Source organism: Lissotriton helveticus, chromosome 3_1 (genome assembly GCF_964261635.1).
Source record: "Lissotriton helveticus chromosome 3_1, aLisHel1.1, whole genome shotgun sequence".
Lineage (NCBI taxonomy): Eukaryota > Metazoa > Chordata > Amphibia > Caudata > Salamandridae > Lissotriton > Lissotriton helveticus.
In genome coordinates this window covers 1535883660-1535899617 of record NC_136061.1, presented here as the reverse complement: position 1 = coordinate 1535899617, position 15958 = coordinate 1535883660, and the positions used below count along the sequence as shown (strand labels likewise).

General features: G+C 44.7%; 1 protein-coding gene across 2 annotated transcripts in view; it reads right to left on the bottom strand.

Annotated features, from left to right (window-relative positions):
• Positions 1 to 929: 929 nt before the first annotated feature.
• Positions 930 to 15958, bottom strand: part of BCL9L (BCL9 like) — a 215471-nt gene continuing 200442 nt past the window's right edge. For both annotated transcript variants that reach the window (XM_078682216.1, XM_078682217.1), the window contains 2 exons: positions 8334 to 8498; positions 930 to 2328 (listed from right to left, as the gene is read on the bottom strand). In XM_078682216.1, coding sequence (XP_078538342.1) covers positions 1211 to 2328; positions 8334 to 8498 — 1283 coding nt within the window. In that variant the 3' untranslated portion in view covers positions 930 to 1210. The remainder of the gene's footprint in view (positions 2329 to 8333; positions 8499 to 15958) is intronic.

Below are 15958 nucleotides of genomic sequence, written 5' to 3'. Positions count from 1 at the left end.
CAAAGAAAGAGGAGGATATCCGGTGTTGACCAGGTCTTATGGACTAATACAGGAAGTGATGTGGTGTTTTGCATCATGGGAAATGTAGTTTGTTTTTGTTACAACTAAGATTTCATTGGCTGCTGTGTGTAGCATTAAAAGAAAGAGAAGCATAATCCTCGCCTCCGTGTCCTTAATAGAATTGAAAATTCTTGGCGCGATAGCTAGCTAATTTTTTATTCTTCAGCACCGCGGGGGAATTCCGGCCGCAGCGCATCTATTAAGTGGTACTGCCTAAGTTTGACATAAGCAGTCCAGATAAACAAAGATTATTCTGAGTCGCTACAGCTGTCTTCGATGTGAATTGTCAAGCTGAAAGGAAACCGATATTGTGGGACAAATGTGAGAAAGCCCAAAGCAGGAACACACAAAAATGATATTTTTTAAAATAGTTCTGGACACTTCAGAATTAGAAACAACTTAGAACTAGGGGGTAAAATTGGCTGAGAATTGATACTCAATCTTATCGGTCTCCTTCGCAGCAAGGACATTTTGAGTAAAACCAGGGAGATAAGACCCAATGAGATTCTTGTGAGTGAGTAGGACTTCTATTACCCATGGGTCTTCATCTGTTCATCATTTATTAACTTAATAAATACACTCTCATTTGACCACGGCCTACACATACCTGTTGCGTTCCACAAGCTTAAACATTTTTATCCCCTTATCTTTTTTTTTTAAGAAAACATATTTTAAGATTTCCCTCAAAACACAGAAATGCAGAGAGCAATGAAAACCGATAACAAATAACCAGCAGATCGGTTTATAGCATACAAAAAAATTCATATCATGGGCATTCATATGCTTTTTACTTTTTTGGTTGCTTCAAAACACAGAAGCCCTCCCCCATACACACACACACTCTCACGCATACACCAGGGAGAAAAACAAAGGGGGATAACAATTTTTACTTTTTTGGAAGTCTTGTTTTTTTTTTTTGCTGACATTTCATTAAAAAAATTAAAAATTACTTTTTTTTTTTAATTTCACATCAAATTTTACTGCACTCATTTCTTTTCTTGGTGTCCTCCACCTCTCCCCTGGTTCAGAGGCTTACGCGTATATTAAAGACATTCCTGCCCTGCCATCTGTGATGAACATGCCCCTTCAAAAAAGTAAAAAAATAATAAAATAAAGATAACTTTACAATCAAAAAGCACGAGGAAGCGGCTTAAAAAGGCAAATTTGTCATGCCTCCTGGACCAGGGATGTACGCATCAAGGGATACGCTTCTTTGCCTCATTTGATGGGCGAGCATCATGTTCTGTTGACTTGGAGGGCCCATAAGAGGCCCTTGGGGAGACATCATGTGTCCTGGCTGAGAGTACATATCCGCAGACATATTCCGCTGCTTGGAGTGCATCAGCATGAAGTTCTGCTGGGCCATCAAGCTTTGCTGGGGGGACATCATCCCCTGGTGCCCCATGCCGTGCTGCGGGGGCATGCCTGTCCGGCCCATCATGGGCATCTGTCCTGGGTGGCACATTGGCATGTTGAGTGCACGCTGCACCCCCTGCTGTCCTGGAAGGCCCATGCCTGGCCGCGTCTGCGGCTGCTCGGCCATCATGTTCTGCAAGTTCATTAAGTGCAGGTTGGAAGGCTGCGATTTGGACGTCTGGCCGCCGCCCTTGGGGAAGTACTGCAAAGTGCTGCTGGGCTTCTCGGAAGGGATGATCCTGGACAGGTCGAACTCTGGGATCCCCGTGGGGGTGGGCCGAATGACCTCGCTGAGGTCAGCATCGTTCAAGACAGAGGAGATCCCTGGGTGCATGGAAGAGTAGGATTCCGGCATCCGCTGAGGGTGGCCCTTGGACATCAGGTGCTGCTGAGGAGGGGGCTGCTGCGGGGGCATGTCCTCAGGGGGCATCGAGAGGCCTGGGGGGTAGTGTTGCTGTAATCCCGGACCCCCGCCTCCTCCACCACCTGGGCCTATGGGCATGCCAGGCACAGGCGAGGACATGGAGCCGTGCGGATGCTGCATACGTGGGAAGACCAGTTGACCAGAGGGCATCATGGCGCCCCCGCCATTGGGGCCCCCGGGGCAGCAGGGCTGGCCCATATGTTCTTGCTGCCCCGGCCCAATCATCAGGGGGTTTTGAGAAGGGCCCCCCGGTCCCGAGGGATGCATTGGAATGTTGGAGCCCATTGGGTTTGGTGATGACATCATGGGGGCTGGTGGTTCGTGCGACAGAGGCTGCTGGCCGCCCATGCCCATGTGCAGGGGGCTGTGTGACGATCCGGGCCCCACAGAGTTCAAGTGCAATTGGTTATTGGCATTGACGCTCATCCCTGTAGAGAGAAGGAAAAAAAATACATTTTATTCTGAAGAACTCACAGTTTGTAGGTACAGCAGTAAATAGGGTTGTTTAGTGAGGAGCGTTCTCCTCACAACAGAAGAAGTTGTCACTTCACTCACTGGTGTCTCTGCTGAGACTTAATCAGAGGATGTTCTTCAGCCTTTGCAACATGATCAACATTGGTGGTGTAAAGTCAGTCATGCCTAGCTACGTGTTATACTCTTCCTCGGCCAAAACACCTAGCATTGGGTGACCAGGCGTCCCGGATTTGCCCAGACGGTCCTGTTTTTAGCCAGTTGTCCCAGCAGATTTCAGGAATTTTAGCTCCTGTCCCGGTTTTTAGAGAGGGTCGAATGAAAACGGCAGGAGGTGCTTTTTTATGTTTTACAAAGCGAAGATAGTTATCAGTTGTTTCAAGAAAGCAATTTAATTAACAGGCAAGCTACTGGGTTTAAACAATTGCATTTTACATATGTTCTAACTGCCTGTTCTGTAATTCTCTGCTGAGGAGCGCTGTCATTCTGTCCGCTTTCTTTAAGTAAAATTGTAGTCCTTCTATTTTCGGGAAATGACCCGGTTTTTGGCTTTAAAATTATGGTCATGCCAAGGTCCTAGCACAACAAATTCAAGTAGACTTGTGGCATGAATTCGACCCACCTCTACCTTTCAGAGGTGCCTGAGTGGAGAAAGTAGATATGGCCGAGAAAACATGACTATTAAAAAAAATATACCAGCCCTCGCTAGAGAGCGCTGCAGGACCAATTATTTTTCAAACATGATATTCAGGGTTTAGTAGGGAGTCATCTAACATCACTGATTGTCTTACGTCACTTCAGAAAGTTAATTTTTCCAACAAAGCATACGATAACATAAGAGGCATTAAAACATTTGTGGCAATCTGGAATTTTGCGTTTTTATTCTCACTGTTTCAGTCCATCAGCGACATACTCTTTAGGAAAAATAGGGCCAGAGGTATCAAAAAAAGCATTTTGCGATTCTCAAATAGCGATTTTTACCAAATCGCTACTTGGGAATCACAATATGCGATGTAACAAAACAGACTGGAAATAGTGATTCCCTAATTGCGATTTCATAAAAATCACTAACACAATAAGGGAACCGATTATTTGTAATTGTGACTCGATCAAAGTTGAGAATGGTCTTGCCTTACCTAAATTATGATAACCTAAAAAAAGGTGCACATGTAAGGCATGTGCCATACGGGCATATCTGCGCTACATTGAATTGAATTTAATTGAATTGCGCTTTGAAAAACACAATTTTGTGCATTTTTCAAAGTTTGCACATATTTACCATCAGCTTTAGGTTGATAGTAATAGTGTTTCCTAAATGCACAGTTTGCATTTAGGAAAGGCTTCTAACATGAATTAGGGTTTCGCTAATTGTGATTTCCTATTTGTAATTACCTAAATTACGATTGTCAAAGCCTTTCATATATAAGGAAAGGCCATTTTTCATTTTGCATTCGCAAGCAGACAAATTTTGCGATTCACACCATTTGCAAACGCAAAATAGTTCCATACATCTGGCCATAATGATTTCACTCAATGCCTGTCAGACTTGTTACTGTACGCCCTGTACAATGTGGGTTTTGTGACCTCTCACATGGATGCCGATATGACCTGTGCTACTATAAATTCTAGTGAGACTTTTCCCTCATCCTCTATGTAAATGATGGGGAGCAGCGTCTGACCCCAGTGCCTGTATAATTTGTGTTATTGTAAGCTCTACAGGGAGCACCTCTCTCCACTGTGCACTCTATGGGTGCGATTCACAAAGGTAAATTACACTTCAGTGTAAGTTTTTTTGCAATCCCCCAAATAAATTTTACGAGTATTATCTTTACAAGTGCGGAGTCTCCGCACTCGTGGCAGAAACTGCGCAGATAAAAAGAGGCAGACGTAAAGATACTACTCGTTTAATTCCTTTGCGAATTCCCAAAAATGTAAACTAACACTAAAGTGTAAGTTTACCTATGTAAATCAGGCCCTATATGTCCATGTAAGCTTCCTATGGAACTCCTGTGTGCAGCCCGCTCAGCCCTGTGCCTTTTATGTTACTGTAACTCCGCATAGAGCCCCAGCTCACTCCTGTGTGACTTGTGTTGCTAATCTCCACAGAGAGTCCCAGCTCACCTGTGTGGCGTGTGTAGCTGTTAGGTCCGATCAGATTCCCAGATCACCCTTGTGTCACTTGTGTTGCTATAATCTCAGCAGAGTCCCAGCTCACCCCTGTGTTGGAGTGGGTCCTGCAGATAGTCCCTCTCACATAGTGTGTCTTTATGCCTTTGCCAATAACTCTGCGGAATAGGACTCCCCAGGACTGTAAGGAAATAACTCTGATAGAGTTAAGCTCGATTGTTCTCACACCTCAGGGAGCAGCAGGCTATCATCATAGCCTCAGCGAGCTAACAAGCTCAGTCCTGAAGGGAGCACAAACACATTTGAGGGCTTATTTACAAGCCCCTTGAGCGTCCATTTTTGTGACGCACTGGCGGTTCGACCTGCTGACCCATATTTACAATTACACGTAAAGTCACCCTGTGTAGCTTTTTGTGTCGTTGTAAATATGGCCCCTTTACGTGCAGCACTTTGCGGGAGAGAAGCGTGTCATCGGTGTAGCTGTGGGTGTTCCCACGCAACACACATGGCTTCTGCCACATCTCCAGATTTACGAGAAATCGTAAACCTGGAAATGCGTCAGAATGCTAAGGCTTCCCAGGGGAGGCCTAGGGTAGTGCAACGAAGAGAAATTTTTCATGTCTCCTCGTTCTTTTCCTCTTTTTATGTGTGCTGCAGAATGCAGCACACACAGGAAGAGGAAATCACCTCTTATGATTGTTTTTGTACAGGAAGGTGTCGCTTCCTGCACAAAAGCAATCACCCCGTGACGCAGGCACCCTTGCACTCTGGTGCAAGGGTGCCTGTGTCGGCCCATGGCAGCTAATTGTGCATCAGCACAGGGGAGAGCAAAGGGATCCGTCATATGGTTGTGGATATGACTCATGCCTTTGAAAAGGAATTAACGAAGCGCGGTGCGGCCAAACGGTGTGCGGCGCCGCGCTGCGTTAATTCCTTGTAAATAAGGCCACACCTGTATAACATGTCCCGCAGCATCAGAAACACTTGCCTCACAATGGCTGTAGATTCTACATTCTGAGACCAGACACGACACAGCTTTCCCAATACACACACAGCCAAGTACAAGTTAACCTCATTCACGTCAACAGCAATCGATGCACCATCACACTCTACCCCTGCCCAAAACAAGGCACACTACCCCCACACAAATACAGCAAGGAACAGTATAGCAGCACTTGCAGTAACTCCGCCACATGTATAACAATATATGCTGTCTCTACACATCAACACAAGGCAGAACACACCCCAGATTATACAAAGACAACAAAGAACAAGGCAGCATCACCGCTGCCTGCACCATTATCTCTGCAGGCTTTCTAACCACCAAAGTAAGATACACAACAGACATTCCCCAGTAACATAGCCAGGATGTCATGGGCCCAGGTGCAAGCAGGGAAAATGCCCCTTTTTACTTCTGTTTGGTAGTGTAGTACAGCAAGTATTAGAGTCCAATGGGCCTCGGGGCTCTGGTGCCACTGCACTTGCAACACAACCTATAGCTACGCTGCTGATGTCCCCGGCAGGCACAAGAAAGAACAGAGCAGGAAAGTCTGCAGTTTGAGCACAATGTGCACTATTACCAAGGCAGACACTACATCCCAGCACAAGACAAAACACATCTCCGCCTATGCAAACAAAGCAAATGACAATGTAGAGCCAGACACAGCATCAGAACACCAGCCACTTACTCTGCAAACAGTCTTGTTGTAAACATAACCACAACAAACCTTTCCCTTATTCAAGCATAGCTATGAACAATGTAGTCAGGCACAGTATCAGCACAGGATTTATCCATGCTCTGTAGGCGGTGTACATATCAGCACAAGCACAAAAACCTCATATTTATTCCACAATGAACAAAGTAGGCACAGCCACAGAATTGGCATTGTATGTACCATTGCCACTGCAACCAGTCTACATATCAGCACAAGGTCAACAAACCTATACTTATAAAGCAATGAACAATGTAGAGTCAGCACAGCATCAGCACCGTATGTACCATTGCCACTGCCACTACATATCAGCACAAGGATAACAAACCTCACACTTATACAGCAATCAACAATGCAGTCAGCACAGCATTAGCACTGTATGTGCCAGACACTGCAGCCAGTGTACCTACCCGCAGAAGCACAACAAACCTCACGCTTATACAGCAATGAACAATGTAGAGTCAGCACAGCATCAGCACTGTATGTACCATTGCCACTGCAACCAGTCAACACATCAGCACAAGCATAACAAACCTATACTTATACAGCAATCAACAATGCAGAGTCAGCACAGCATCAGCACTGTACGTACCATTGCCACTGCAGCCAGTGTACTGGTTAGCACAATCAAAACAAACCTCACTCTAATACAAAACCCACCAGCTACTACCCACTGCATTAGCACAACGAGGACCATCAACTCTACAGAACCTCCACAACTGAACACAAAACATAACACACATTGCCTAAATAAACCCAGCAGCCGGCCCTGTTGGGTTGTAGGCAGCATGCTGTGTGTAATAGTTGAAGGTCCTATTTCTGCCTAGACCTCCTGGTACAGCTGAAATTAACTCTGTCGGCCGGCTGGGTTGTAGGCGATTTGACTTGCCCACTGCTTTTATTCTGTCAATAAAAAATATTTAATACTAAATAAACCCAGCAATTAACAATACAGTTGCTTCCGAAGCATTAGCTCTAAGTATACCGTCACCCCTATTAACACTCTGCATGTCAACTCACTTCTATACAAACACCACAAATAAACAAATACAGAAATTACCTTTTCAAACTCACAAGCACAAATAAGCCATACAACTGAAGGGCCAGCATTGTCGCATGATAATCACCAAGAAACTTAGCACACAACAAAATACGACTCCGAGAAAAGCATAAACTTTACAGACATGAACACTGAAACTTCAACTGCACACATCAAGCGGAGCTCACGCAGTCAAACACACATCACTCACCAAGAAATGGAAATGATCAACTCCACAAACAGTAGAAGAAAATAAAGATAATCTCAAGAGATGCGACTCAAGAATAGATCCACTCAAAAGGTGATTTGAGAACCGTCCTACCACTCACCACCCGATCAACCGTCTCAGCACAACCATGTGAAGCCCATCCCCTTCAGATGAGATCTCGCACCCCATTCACCCAAAATGTGACTAAATCCACCACGGAAGCCATTATCACATCTTGGTTGGAATGGTGATGCACAGAAATTGAGCTAAAATATCCAAAACTATCAACCATATTAACAACACACAAAACTGAATAGCATAATCAACACAATGGGCCGGCGTCTTCACAACTGAATACCAACCCTAAATATATGCTTGTAAGCCATAAAAACATGTAGGCGTTTGCAATATTCCCCAACAATGTTGCTTGAGTGACAAATTCTCCAGCAGGCTTGTTTACATGGTCCCAGGAGAAGAGTAACCAGATGACCAGCTAAGCCTTTCTTAAGGGAACACAAACACTACATAGCATAACCCGCAGCATTAGCACCATATGCCTCAGAATCTCTGTAGGCTGTACACACCAACACCACACACCTTCCCCAGGACAAACATCATAGAACAAGCTAGGATCACCCACAGCATCAGCCCTGCCTGCACGGTCAACTCTGCAGACATTCTACCCACCACCAAACAAAGCACAAGGACCCCAAACAAAACCAGCAAATGGTAAGACAACTTCTGCAGTATCAACTCAATGTGCACAATCACCTCTGCAGATAGCCCAGACACTACAGAATAACCACCCTCTCCTGCATAGCGGATGCTATAGATGTACAGTGTGGAATGCCACCGCCCGAGGAGTTTGCCCTCTACCTTGCAGGTTCCCAGGGGGTAGCATGGGCCGGTCTGGGAGGAGCTCGTCGTCTGACGTGGCGATGGTCTTGATTGCATTGTGGTAGAGCGGCGTTGAGCTGGGCATGGCGTACTTGGACATCTGTGACATCATCAGAGTCAAAGGATTCTGGGAAGGCGTGGGCTCTGCAGAGAAACAAGGAAAGACTGTTGAGAAAGAGTGTAAACACTGTGCAGCCCCTCAGTGTGACCAAAGTGGTGCGCCCGTGGGTGTCAGAGCACCCCCAATGACAGTCTGTGCATTCTCCATTGGGATCTGTAACCCTGTGGCCCTCTGGGAGGTAGAACAGCCCCCATTTTGGAGCCAGTACAACACACCTAAAGCCAGAGCATACACCACTACCGTAAGCTGGTGCATTCGTGATTAGGAGTCAGCCCACTCCCTCATCCCCATCCCCATCTAACTGGAAGCCAGCCTTCCCTCCATCTTACTGGGATGAAGTTTGCCCCACACAGAGACATTCATAAACAGCGTACCTGGATTTGGGCATGAGAATGTGCATTCAAAACAGACTTCCAGACCCTCAATATTGTTAGAAAAACCTCTAAGTATGTCTCCCTTTTTACGCCTTATAGCACTCCACCCACCAAGGTCACGCCGCCCTAGTATCAGTCCTAACCTGCTCATAGGATAAGACAGGAGGACGCGAGAACCGTCTTTAAGGGGAGTCCACAAGTGTAGAACTGTTTCTTCTGCGTGATGTGCTTTGATGAAACTGGGACTGAATCCCCTGCTGCCTCCTAAGAATACAGGAGAATCTTTAAGTTCTCATTATTTTTCTCAGGGTCTATAATGCAACATGCGTGTCACACTTTTGAAAGTTCACGTGTGCGGTGGTGCTTTCTGCAGTAAGTGATCTGCTTGCAATAGTACACTGTTATGCAGAAGGGCATTTCAAAAACCTTGCTTTGGCTTTGTACCTTTCTTTGGATTTGAAGCTTTTCAGGGGGCCAGAGATAAAAACTACTCAAGTTTTATTCCACGTTTTCTCACTTTGGAAAATACCCAAACTTTTTTGCATGGATGTGTTATTCATCCACAACCTTTACTCTCCATAGCCTCTCAAACAGATTTAAATTGTTTTGAAAAACATCCTTTGGGCGTAAACAGCAGGAAGGTGTGTAACCTCACCAAATGAGGTGATCAAAAACTCAGTGCCTTTACTCAGGAAGCTTTACACAACACACTGATTTTTAGGTCTAACCTAAGGACAACTTTAGATATTATGCCAGCCTCATGTAAAAATACAAAACAAATAAAAATAACAATATACATGGCCTCATAGCGAGTTGCCCAGGGTTTAATAACTCAGAGGCATCGCTTTAGGAATTAGGAGTTTCCTAGAGTTTCCAACAGTATTACCAGGTACAAAAAAATTTACAAATTAATGAAGTAATACTATAACAATAATATGCGACACATTATGCCGCACAATTTACCTTTTCCTGTCACATAATTGTCAACCCTGCAGCATAATTTGATGCTATCTCGCCACATTATTTCAGTGGCCCAGAGTGTGGGGCAATGGCTCAGCACACTTCAGCTATGGGTTCTCTTGTACGGTGTCTGGGCTAGTGGCATGAGATCTTATTTAGCTAATGCTTTTTTATTGCCAGCTCTTCATCTATTGTTTATTTTTTAAACATCCTTGTGTAAATGCACTAAAATGATATGCAATCGCTAATTTATTTTTAAACATAAAATCATAATTGCAAGCATTAGGCCACCGCGTTTAAGCAGCTGCATTTTTCTTATTTATTTGGTAGCATATACTTGGAATAAAGAATAATACTCATTGCAGTTCACAGGTAAATAAACAGTTTAATAGTACGTTTTTTAGAGTGGGGAGTCAGTGGGTTTTTTCAAATGAACTTGCAGCTGTCTTCCACAGGAATACATTTGTGCTAAGGCTACAACCTTGACTTAATTTTTGCTCAAAGGAGTATCTGATTTTCCCATCGGAAAATCAATTCCTCTGCCTATGTTCTTTCATTGTCTGAAATTACCAGCTAAAAGCTTTTTATGCACATTGGATTCAAGAAGAGCTATTACCTATTACGTTGACAGAGATAAAGCTAATAGAGCCGCAAGACGTATGCTATTTGGCTTTTGACCAGTTACATGATGCAATTGTGAGTCAAAGGTAGTAAGTGTGGGCATAAGCATGCATAGGAGTTTGTTGCCGTTGCCCGAAAATCCAAAAGCTCCTTTTCTAAGGGGAAAGATTTGGCTATCCCTACTGGGAAATATTCAATATTCTGAAAGCTGAACACCAGCCACATGGTGTTCTGTGCATACCTTTGCAAAGCACCAGTACAAGGATTCTAATGCGCAACAAACTGTGGAAACGGGTCAAGCATCTGAGGTTTTGCAATATCAATCTCGCCTTTGTGTATGGTCTCACTTGCTACTCTATGCTAAACAAGCTAATCCATATAGATCCAATCATCACAAGAAGTTACTTATCTGCAACACAAGGTTTGTAGCTCAGTAACTCTTATGGACTCACAGAGGGTACCTACTTCCCTTCATGACAAGGTAGAAGTGACAAGCTGTGTCTGTGTAATGTTGAAACAAATGTTTCATTAAGAGCGGCTGAATTGGAGTGCATTCAGGGATACCCACTGAAGCCTTACAGACTAGATACCGAAAATCACCACAGGAATTTTAAAAAGGTTTAAATACTTTCACATACATCTATTAGATCTCAAAATTATACAAAACAAGCAGTCTTTAACAGAGACCAAACCTCAAAACCAGGATTACAGGTAAGTTAATGTGGTTTTGTGAATGAAAAGAAGGATAACATTAAAATGTAAAGAAGGTTGCAGCAAACAGACCCACATTTCTTGAGTGGTGGGGAAGCAGGGGTACGTTTTGGATGGGAGGGGTTTCTAGAACGAATTTATTCTGTAGGAAAAACACAGCATCTGCTGAATATTTCTGTGTAAAATGTTCCTCTTGGCAAGCATGGTCCAATGCACAGGAGAAATGTCAGGAAACGAAATCTAAGTTATTTGCTAAATGATTAAAGAAAGCAAGGAACATTTCCCATGGACAGCAGTGTGTACAGGCGGGAAGCCACCATTCAGGGAGTACCACAAAATATTCCTCCTCCATGGGCATGCCACAGGGTAAAACCACGCAGACCCGCGACAGGTTGTGCACGAAACTGAAGATCTTACTCAGGTAAACAGTGAGGATGGCCGGGAAGGCAGGGGCTGACTTACAGTGGGGATTTGAGGACGCACGAGGTTATTGCTGACCTTCTCACTGTGTCCTCAGGAGCTCTCGTTCAAGATCTGTCCCCTCCACTGCTCTTCCCCTGTACACCTGTCCTCATCCTGCAGACTACGCCAAGCACCACTGTCCTGACTACTGATATAGGAGTCCTATTCTGCGTGCCACAGCCTATCCTACAGTGTGATAAGTGTGATGCTATATCCAACAACACCAGACAGGTCATGCCATATTCTATGGTCCACGAAGTGCTATTCCATATCCAAAAATATGAGACGGGTTATGTCATATGTCAAATGCTGCTCAATATCCTACAAACTGCAAAGTGCCAGGCTCTACCCGCGTTTGAGAAGTGCCAGACCATGTCCTCCAGCCGGAGATGTGCCATGCTCTGCTGGAGCCTGAGAAAGTGCTACTCCTTACCCTGCAATCGAAGGCAAGCCACACCCTATCTGAGAATAAAACGTGCTACCCATGGCCTCAAACCTGATAGGTGCCATGTGATGCCCTATGGTCCGAGAAGTGCCAGACCATACACTTTAATCTGAGAAGTGAACAGCCATACTTACAATCTGATCAGGTCAACGGCTGGGTATGGGGAGCATTAGTACAGGGCGAGAACTGATTTTGACAAGAGTGCAATTCGTGCCATGAAGTTTCTGCCTTCCTCTCCAGAAGGTGTGTAAATAAACCTTTGAGACAAAGCAAACCCTAAAAATCGGGTATTTTAAAATTATGTTTGCCACTGTTCTGCCTGTCTGTACCTGGTGTCGGTCTGTTTAGAGACAGCAATGAGTTGTTCATCTGGTTTTCCTTAATATGCGGAAATACTATGTTCTGCATGCCTATATGCTAAAAATATGTGCACTTTGCTGCTACTTGTAAGGGTATATATTTGAAAAATGTCAGCTATGGTGGAACGAGGAAGGCATGCTAGAACTGAATGCTAGGAGACTTCAGAGGTTTTACGGATGGGTTTCTATTATCTTCAGACGTGATTCTGGCAACAATTTACTTTGTACTCTTTACTTGATGACGTCTGGGGTAGTGCCTCATCAACAGCTATATTGGAGAATAAGTCTCATTTACAGTTTGGTAGACAGACCACCATCTGTACGGGGGAGGTGGGTGGGGGGTTAATAACCTTTACTGCTCTGGTGGACTACTGCCCATCATATTTAGAGATCTCCGCTTGCCTGGCAGACATATATATCCTCTGAATGTATTGCACATTTTTTGAGCAGCTGCCATGTCTTATGTGGCCATTTAGCAAATTTTGTCCCCCTATCCCCCAAAAAAACCTTGTAAAGAAGGAGCCTGTTTTTGTACATTAAAAAACTAAACTCCAGCCTGGGAGTTATATTTGTGGGTGTGGTTGTCATTGTGTTTTTTTTCTGGTTGACACTGCCAGGCTTTTCCTGACAGTCTGTAACAGTACATCAGTCCCCCTTCTTTAGATAGGGTGAATGATCTGTGGTACTTAGACTGACGTTCCAAACTCCGCTGTCCATTAATCCAAGGTTTCTGCCGTCTGAGCTAGCCGGGGCTATGCTGTTAGAAACAGGAGGGTCCATCCAACTCTAAATCGAACAGCAGACCATCAGTTTTGTGGCTGAGTACCCTGTCCACTAAACTCTAAGGGCCTTATTTATGATACCCTTACGCCGCAGCAAAGCCATATCAAAGTCACGCCGTGAAATCTATGAGATTTCACTAAGCCACTTCTAGGGCGTCACTACGTCAAATCCTTACGCGTGCTTGATGCAGCGCTTTTCACACAGGGCTTGACCCATGCGAAAAGACAAATTGCTGGAGTTGTGTCTGTTTTCAGACACACTCCAGCAATGCACCAACAGATACGTCAGGATTCCTGGCATATCTGTAAATCCTTGCGACATGGAGCGCTGTACAGTGAATAAGTATTTACAACAAGGGGTGGTGAGGGACAGAGTCTCTGAATTAAGCAGAATACTCTCACCCAGTCAAGAGATCAGGGCTAGATCCAACACCGTTTTTTAACTCACTGCACCATCCCAGTTTCAGAACCTGGCTGTATGCAAATTAGTCTGTTCCTGTCCCAGTGCATGATGGGAACAGGGCAAACCAAACTACAAAAGCCAATTCTTACACTGGGAAGGAAACAAGCTTCCGGGGACCGGTTTCTGGCATTTCAGCCGTCTTCGGCCCGGCTTGCTTGAATCCTGATGGTGCAATGAGCAAGGGACTCATGTCTGAGTATACCCTTCCACGCTTAGGGTGGACAAAAATATTTACAACAAGGGGTGGTGAGGGACAGAGTCTCTGAATTAAGCAGAATACTCTCATTCCCTTGCTCATTGCACCATCAGGATTCAAGCAAGCCGGGCCAAAGACGCCTGAAATGGCAGAAACCGGTCCCCGGAAGCTTGTTTCCTTCCCAGTGTAAGAATTGGCTTTTGTAGTCTGGTCTGCCCTGTTCCCATAAAGCACTGGGCCAGGGACAGACTAATTTGCATACAGCCAGGTTCTGAAACTGGGATGGTGCAATGAGCTAAAAAACGGTGTTGGATCTAGCCCTGATCTATTGACTGGGTGAGAGTACTCTGCTTAATTCAGAGACTCTGTCCATCACCACCCCTTGTTGTAAATAATTTTGTCCACCCCAAGCGTGGAAGGGTATACTCAGATGTGAGTCCCTTGCTCATTGCACCATCAGGATTCAAGCAAGCCGGGCCGAAGACGCCTGGAATGGCAGAAACCGGTCCCCGGAAGCTTGTTTCCTTCCCAGTGTAAGAATTGGCTTTTGTAGTCTGGTCTGCCCTGGTCCCATGATGCACTGGGCCAGGGACAGACTAATTTGCATACAGCCAGGTTCTGAAACTGGGATGGTGCAATGAGCTAAAAAACGGTGTTGGATCTAGCCCTGATCTCTTGACTGGGTGAGAGTACTCTGCTTAATTCAGAGACTCTGTTCATCACCACCCCTTGTTGTAAATAATTTTGTCCACCCTAAGCGTGGAAGGGTATACTCAGATGTGAGTCCCTTGCTCATTGCACCATCAGGATTCAAGCAAGCCGGGCCGAAGACGCCTGAAATGGCAGAAACCGGTCCCCGGAAGCTTGTTTCCTTCCCAGTGTAAGAATTGGCTTTTGTAGTCTGGTCTGCCCTGTTCCCATGTTGCACTGGGCCAGGGACAGACTAATTTGCATACAGCCAGGTTCTGAAACTGGGATGGTGCAATGAGCTAAAAAACGGTGTTGGATCTAGCCCTGATCTCTTGACTGGGTGAGAGTACTCTGCTTAATTCAGAGACTCTGTCCATCACCACCCCTTGTTGTAAATAGTACAGTGAATAAGGGCATCCATGGTGTTGCAAGTATGGTGCTATGAAGTGTCGCATCACTTTTTTCCTGCAGCGATGCAACACTTTTCAAAAATGAGGCCCTAAATAAGTATCTACATTTATCTTGTTAGCTTATGGACAATTTAGTCATTGAGATTCAAAAGAGATGTTTGCCTCCAGCGGCCAAAGTGTCATTTTACAAAGGCAGAGACTTTAGAGAAATCACAACTTTGAATCTTGAATATTTCTAAGACTAAAGCTTCAGGGAATGCCATAAACTGAAGGTAGAGCATATTTAGACGTGCTTTTGTAAGCCACTGGCAGACATCTCTTAGAATGCTCAACAGTCAAAGACACTAGTTGTGTCCAGGGCGAGTTTTCTTTGGCTGTCAGATTGTTGTTTAATAATATCACTGCTGTCAGTCACTGATTTGGTTTGGAATCATTGAAGCTAAGAGTGTTCCTTTCTCAGCGAGTATCTGCATACACAGAAATCAAGCGTACTCCGGGACTAAGCAGTGAAGGGTGGCTGAAGGTAGTAGATAATACTAGCAAATGCTTCTAAAGCCTTATGAGCAAGAACAAAATATGTCTTGTGGCCCCATATACAAAACAACAACCACATTATCAAGCGAGTACCCAGTTAGTGTTGCACTCTATTTCTTAGTCCTGGACACGTGAGTTGACAATTTCCAAGACTCTCTATAACACACACACTTGGATTCCTTCTCAATGGCAAGATTCCAGGCCCAGAGCATCAATTTGGAATCTCTCATAGTTAAGACAAACTCCGGACATACCCACCGTGACCGAATGGAGACGGGGAATGGATCTTTATATGGCAGCAGAGAGGGTAACATTTAAAAGTAGGGGGTGTCCATGTACGTTTCACAAGATACGGGGAAGCTGGATCTCACAATATGAGCTGGAAGAGTTTGATGAAGCTAGAGCTGGGTCTGTATCGGAAAATCACATATGAATTTTATGGTTTACTATGCCCATATTTTTACAGATTCACTGAT